The sequence below is a fragment of the Rhyacophila brunnea genome, unplaced genomic scaffold (assembly GCF_057557595.1).
Source record: "Rhyacophila brunnea isolate RB1 unplaced genomic scaffold, BYU_Rbru_1.0 scaffold_24, whole genome shotgun sequence".
Classification (NCBI taxonomy): domain Eukaryota; kingdom Metazoa; phylum Arthropoda; class Insecta; order Trichoptera; family Rhyacophilidae; genus Rhyacophila; species Rhyacophila brunnea.
Genome location: NW_028232904.1, coordinates 14,972,649 through 14,980,384, shown reverse-complemented (window position 1 = coordinate 14,980,384; position 7,736 = coordinate 14,972,649). Strand labels below are relative to the sequence as shown.

Genomic DNA, 7,736 nt, shown 5'->3' with positions numbered 1-7,736 from the left:
ATTTTATGAAGGTAATAAAAATAATCCTGACATGGTATTTGCACAGATTTTAATTTGAAAGAATTGTATATGAAATTTGGTAGGCACATTTATGATCGGAACAAAATTAATGAAAATCAAAAAAAAAAAAAAATTTTCCCCATACATTTCATATTTCGTAATTCGAATTTTGTTTCGATTTTCGGTCCCATGGAATTCGTATTAACGAGGTTTTACTGTACCATTCATGCAAATAGTCTTTTATTTTTAATGTATTCAATCACCGCAAAGGTGTTTCATTCAAAACTATCACTTGTTTTACCAAAGCATAACGCAGTGCAATTGGAGATAACATTATTTGACACGGTAATTGAACCAAAAAAAAATATAGTCAAAAGAAAGAAAATTTTTTTTTTCATTAATGAACTTATTAAGTATCTTCATTCTATAGTCCAATTCATACCATGGCCTTCTCTTGTCGAGGTTTCGTAATTTGGTATGTTTTCTATACAAGAACTGGTTATTAGCCAATCGCCAAACTCATTGAGTCCATGCTTGCAACCACTAGATTTGAAAAAGTGACTCACATATTGTTTATACATCAGGATCGGTTTTGTAATTCAAGCTGACATAATATATAAAAAATAATCCATCGAACTTTTCGATCAACAGTTTTTATTAGTCACACATATACAGGTAGCATCTGTCCCCTGATTAGTGACGGGCAAAACATCAAAAGTTTCGACAGCTTTAAACACCTGCTGGTGCATATCATGAGAGATGGAACTTTACAAGATGAGCTCTCTATTTGACTGGGAATAGCTGGAGCAACATTCAACTCGATGAGGAATATTAGGGACCGTACTCGGTTAAAACCAAATGCCGCCTATTTGACGCATGCATCATGACGGTGCTGCTTTACGGTAGCGAGTCATGGTACCTTACAAAAGCTCACAGCAACCGTATACTAAGCGTCGATAACAGATTTTTGCGGCGCGGATATTGGGTGTGCGATGGTATAACTTTAGGAATAACGAGGAGATAAGAGAACAGACCATTCTGCCACTGATCTCGTTGAAATTGAAGAAACAACATTAGATCAGGATTGGCCACATGTTACGGATGTCTTAATAGAATTTCAATCTAACCAGTCAGTTCATTAAGCTAAAACCACATTCTGGCGAACGACAGGGTTTCTTGGAGGCACCGTGTAGTGTCTATGCTCCAACTGAGGAGTGGATATGGTCAAAGAAGAAGAAGAACATCTCAATGGATATACTTAAAAAGAAGATAATTTTAACTAAGCAAACGTCAAATAGTTTTATTAAAAACTGTACACATGATTCTTAAAATGCAAAATTAATTATTTTTATAGAAATACATGAATTGGAAAAACCTGAGGAACATACCAATCGAGTGTTTTTTTTTCACCATTTTTCCTATGTTTATGTCTGAGGTTTTCCTGTCACTAGACTGGTTCAAAAATGTATAACTTCATACAATATGTGCACTTATTAGATTTATGCAGTCTTTTTCCTATTACACACACAATATATGGAATTAACAGATTGTGACAGTGTATGCATAAAATAGTAATAATATAATTATTATCCAAGTGTTTATTTTTTTGGTTTACATATATACATGTTAATAATTAAAATTATCAAATGTCTTTTTTATAATAATTAGCTAAAGAAACTGTAGAATTAGTATTATTATTTTTAATTAGCATTACACTAACGTAATCATTCAATACCCCCACATTCAGTTTGCCATTCAGGAAAAAGTGACTATCAGTAAAAACATAGTTTTGAGATCAAATCAAATTTTCAACACACCGTTCTCTCTCCGCTTCCTGTGTTATCAGGTCTAATGTTTTGTCTTAGACGATTAATTCAAAAAGCTTATTTTTCTGAATTCATCAACATATTATTATTATTTAAACATAAAACTCCAATTTTACTGATAGTCACTTTTGCCCGAACGGTTAATATCAAACAAATTTTACTAAACATACTCATTATTCATAACAAAAATTATCACAATAATTTTTTACAACTTTAAAATACATTATAAATATCAAAAATATGCCAAATTAGCTAATAATAAATAAAATTACAAAATCTGTGGGTCTATTCTATACACAAGGCGGCCTATCGGCGACTATCGACAGTAGTTTATCATATTATGTATTGAGGCGGTTACCGTTACAATAAGTTATCTGTTCAACCTATCAAAAAGTGATATGTTTTAACAGCTCCTCTCTAGGCTGTGTTAACTTTTAGAGCAAAATAGACAGTTAACTAATTGTAACAAGTATAATATCCCAATACATAAATATGATAAACTACTGTCGATAGCCACCTTGTGTATAGAATAGACCCACTGGTGTCTAAAATAATAACACCGTATGTTAATAAAAAATTTCTTACGTTTTTTTTTACTTTTTACCATATCCGATCTTAATAAGATCATATGGGCCTCCACAGAGTGGAGGTTTTTGTATTAACAGATTTTGTTTTTACGAGTAATGGATGTTAGCCACTTGCTCAACCAATTAGGTCCATACTCTGACTCTACACAAATTGGAAAACAATATGTATACTTGCCAGACCCAGGATTCGAACCTGGGACCCACGATGTTATAGGCCGACGCTTAAGCCGCACGACCACCGTAAGCGTAACATTTCTAGTTCCGTAAATATTATTGACATTTGACTTAAATCAATATAAAAAAAAAACCACTGACTCATTTATGAACACTGAATGTTTTGACAGACAAACATGATTATAACCGATGACAAGAATAACAACACACAGATAGTAGCTACATAGTGCTGTCAAGTGAAATTCGGTAAATTGTTCTATCATACTTTAAAATAAACATGATTACAGGCCCAATATTTTCATAGTATTTGAAGGTGTCGCTATTGCCAAACAAGAACTTCTTGTCCACGTGTTAAAACTGTGCACTAACAATCCCGTCCAATGCAGCTAATCGGATTTCTGTTTTCAAATGAAGAACGCCCCCTAATTTATCATTTCATTTTACATTCCCGTGGTGTACGGATCTATCAATTTACGTATTACCCACCCTTATTGATAGTTAATTTTCGACCATATTCATCTGTTAGACCTTGTCCAGAGGCGTGATTTGGCTCGCGCTTAACAGGTTGCGAGTTCTCCAGGTACATGCGACCTCATGCAATAGCGGCGTGACGTTTGTCACGCGACAAGCGCAAGAAAATGTGAGACTCTAGAGAATGTGGCATTTATAGCCATTCCAAAATGAATTATGACCGGCCTCGTGCCCGAGCGCAAGTTTTTATGGCTACTGCAAAATAAATTACGTCACCTAGCTTGTTAAATGCAGAGAATACATATTGCAAGTTATCGCGAAATCACGGAGCACACTTTTGGTACTCGAGCGTAAAGCACGGTAGGACACGTGCCATCGGACAATGTCTTAGTCACTAATGAAATTTGGTTGTTCGGGCTTGTTTATTCTTCAAATGCCGCATTCACTAATGAATCAATGGTATTTACTAAAAAATTATTAAAAAATGAACCTTTTTGGCTCCAGCTAGAAGTTATTTCGATTCTAATAATTAATTATAAAGATCTGCCTGTTTGGCCAATATATGTAGCATTATAACCACTGCAATGACAGTTGTTTTGACATTTTCTTGTTTCAATAATACAAGGATGTATCTTCGCAGATGACTTTTTTCTGAACATGAGTGATGAATTACCATAAAGATATAAATCCAAAATGTGAAAATACATAAAAGAGAAAATTCTTTTAAGAATGCAAGATTTGACTAATTTTGGCAGTGCAAAACAAATTATCAATTTCTTTATTGACAGACAAATCGCCGTTGATAATTTGTTAACTAATAAATTAGGTAATTAATTTATAAATTAGTAATTAATTATAAGCAGGAATTAGCAGTTGACGCCAGATCTGTAAACAAAAGAAAACATAATATTAACACTACGTGATGGTTAGATTGCACCTTTTAAGGGTGTGAATATATTATCGATATGTCGATAAAAACAGGTAATGTTTTTTTAAGGCCATGCCTGGGGAGAGACCGACTGAACGTATTCAATGCCACCCGTTAAAATTAATTTATTTTACATATTATAATGAACATGACAAATTACAAATTATGAGCGTTCACGGCATGATATAAAAATAAGTGTTAACAATATGAGTAAAGTACATGGAAGCATACTGAGTGAACTAAGAAGAAGACCCTATCTTAAAATCTGATACAACAATGTCTAGGTAGACATTGTTTTGGAATATAATAATATATACACAGTTATTCCCCTCCTAACTGGCATTACAGGTTAATTCTGCACCTTGGGTGAACAAACAACGGATGCTCCCGATTTCTAAGATAATTATCAGGGACATATAACTCAATACTACCAAGAATGACAGAGTTATCATTTAAACCAAGTATGAGTCAGAAAAAATATGTGGCTTTAAACCACAGTATATAAGCATTGCTAAGAGAAAGTCAGTCGGATAAAGGAACGGCTATTAATACAAATAAATGAAACCGAGGAATTTCTTCCGCAACCTCTCCACCCATAAGATCATACTTCATTGTGCCTTCGCCTTGCACAGTGGGAGTGTATTCAATTGGATGAAGATGTAATCAATAAAAACATCATCAGAAATGTGTGTTGCCTACACATTCATAGACTAGATGGCCCAACTATACAGTCGCCTCAATTGTGAAGACAATTCTTGCCTATAGCATCCATACGTGTGCGAAAAGTATACACCTTACTGACATCTAGCCTAATGTGGTGTCGATCAAGAGTCAAGTATTTTTTCATGTCACACTGTGAATGTCTTGTACTTATAATCTGTAATTATCTCCATACATACAAATGAAATAATTTTAAATATGTAAAAAAAGATTTTTCTAGTGAGGTATTTTCAAATTATGTATGTTAATTAAATTAGGATTGAATAGTCTCACCCGCTAGGAACGGGGATACTCTCAACGGCCATCAGGTTGACTATGTGCCTCTTGGTGATAGGAACGATGAAGGCGGAGATGACGGCCACCGTGATGCCCACGCCGAGCGTCATGGCCTCCTGCCGAGCCGATGGCTGCACCAGGATCCGCAGGGAGATGGAGCGCCACACTGACTCTGTCCACGTCGAGTATTTATACGAATTGTAGTCGTAGTCTGAAAATAATGTATCCAATTAAAACAGTCGCAGTTTGTAAATTTACCAATCATCCCTTGCGCACACAATATCTTGGTTTTTTCCTTATCATTTCCTTAATCTTATGGATAAAAAAAAAAATTTTGATTCTTTCGAATGATGGATATTATTATATTTTTGCGAGTATTAAGTATACTTGTTTATTTATCCAATATTTTAGGAAAATGGTATTCTTCCTACACGGAAGGATAATATATGGACGAAATATGTTATAATTCAGGGGTTTAGAAACATATAATTAGTGCATCTGATTTTTTCCATGGCACCCAAAGTCAGAATACACCTAACAAAAAGTCATCCTTAATTCCTTTTCTGCATAATATGTGTGGGGAAGGGTCTGATTTGTTTCTTGGTGGGTAATTGGGTCTGTGATGATTGCGATATGCAGAACTACGGGTATTTAGAGCGAAGCCACACGGGCGCTGCGTCTCGAGACCGCTGTATTCCGATTGCGAGCGGAAGTGAGGACGCACCGCTGTTGCGTACTTGCAAATGTTCTATCGAACAGAATTGAACCTGTGATAATTCTTACATAATTTTTCTTCAGGCGATTTTACGCCAATGCGACTAAATAGGTTTAGTTCAAAGGTTCACATGACTCCCTCTATTATCGCAGTTAGATCTCTTTGAATGAAACCATATTTTCAAAATGATGAGAAGACCCGGACGAAATATACGAGGCAACTTACTTTCTTCAACAAAAGCGGGGCTCTCGGCTGCTGTGAGATTAATATTGGAACGGATGCAAATTCCTTGACTGTTCCATCCAGCCACCCACTGGTAGTATACCTGAAAATTTATAATACATTAGACGCAGTGACTCTCAACCTTTTTCATTTCACGGGCAATTAAAAATAACATTGATTATTCATTCATTATTAAGCTTTTTAGTTAGAAGTTAGATAAGAGTTTTTTTAGCTCTTCCTTCCAAAATATGTTCCTCCTCATATGTTGTTATCTCAAAAACTCAACTTACTGAATATACCAAGTGACCAATAGATTAAGAACCCCTAGATCAGTGGAATGGGATGAGCGTGTTGTTCACCATAGTATTTTTAATAACGGAATCAATCTAGATACCCTCAGTTCCGATAGAGAGAGAGGTAAGAAGTGAATTTATTTAGAATCCACGTGTATGTCTATGATACTTTTGCCTGAACAAAAGAGCCTCCGAAGCTAACGCATCTGTCATTGTGATCAACACCCGAGTTTGTGAGCAGACACAACAGCCTTCGGTGATTGAAGTTATCACGAAGAGACGATTTACGTGGCTGGGACACGTATTCCGGATGCCGCCAAAGAGTGTGGCACTTCGTACCCTTGTGGCACAGCCTCAAGGGTTCCGTCGCCGTGGCCGGCCCTCCCTCACCCTGCAGCGGTGCTACAAAAGCGACCTACGTGCTGCAGGTCTGACATGGCGGGAGGCGCAGGAGTTGGCGATGGACCGAGGGAAGTGGCGCCAACTTGTGCTTGCCCTATGCCCCAATATTGGGACGTGACAGGGTGGAAGAAGACATTACTTTTATTGTATATAAATGGTGTTTATTTTGTTATTTAGTGTTGTCACAAAGCGTTTTCATGTTTTAAATAGTTTTTTGTCGATTGATCCCTGTCAATCGGGAAATTTCACTTATCGTGACCGTGTCCAAAATGTATCCCCTGCGACTAACCATACCTATACGGCGTTGTTTCATTTTTAATCACATCATTAATTTATGTACCAGTGTTTTTTTTTACGTCAGAGTAACTTGGTTGCAGGCCCAACCGATTCAAAACACCAGAAAGTCCTCGTTCACAAGGGTAGTTATTGCAAAAGAGTTCTGTTGCATTTTTGAAGAAAACCTATGCTTTTTGTAGAATTCATATACAGTCGAACTCGGTTATTACGATCACGGATATAGCGAGATCTCGGATGTAATGAGTAAAAAATTCGTTGACATTTTAGTTTATGATTTTCTCCATACATTTATTCACTGTTATAACGAGCAACTTATCGGATACACCGAGCTAAAATATGATCAAAAATTTTCTTAAAACTGTTCATGTGCCGATCGTTTAAAAACATTTCGACCCTAAGCAATAAAATTTGACCGGACAGGATGCCGCCGGGATCACATTACGTTTATGACACTAGTTAAGTGTCTAAGTACCTACCTAATTGGTGTTTTCGCCTACAATATTGAAAAAGTATCCACGCATATGGTTGAAGTAAAAAATCCAAGGTTTGTGAAGTCAGTAGGTACCTACCTACCAGTGTTCATTAAAATAAACAACTTATTTTGTGGTTTATGAATGCAATGCTTGTTTCGGGGATTTTTACGATGGTTTTCAGATTTTTTTATTTTCGACTTTTTGTATTATGTGAATACTTATTCTCTGATATAACGAGTAGCGCTTATAACGAACGAATTCAGTCGGTCCCATCTTCCTCGTAATAACCAAGTTCGACTGTATTTGTATTTTTTTGAGACTTATTACCGCCGGAACGTTAATTTTTACACGT

The 7,736-nt window shown here is 36.0% G+C and overlaps 1 protein-coding gene across 1 annotated transcript in view; it reads right to left on the bottom strand.

Moving 5' to 3' along the window:
- Positions 1 to 2,428: 2,428 nt before the first annotated feature.
- The window catches only part of Nct (Nicastrin), a 29,068-nt gene continuing 23,760 nt past the window's right edge, over positions 2,429 to 7,736 (bottom strand). Inside the window, exons 13-15 of the mRNA XM_085951298.1 lie at positions 5,923 to 6,022; positions 4,980 to 5,193; positions 2,429 to 3,943 (exon numbers count right to left, since the gene is read on the bottom strand). Coding sequence (XP_085807424.1) covers positions 3,925 to 3,943; positions 4,980 to 5,193; positions 5,923 to 6,022 — 333 coding nt within the window. The 3' untranslated portion in view covers positions 2,429 to 3,924. The remainder of the gene's footprint in view (positions 3,944 to 4,979; positions 5,194 to 5,922; positions 6,023 to 7,736) is intronic.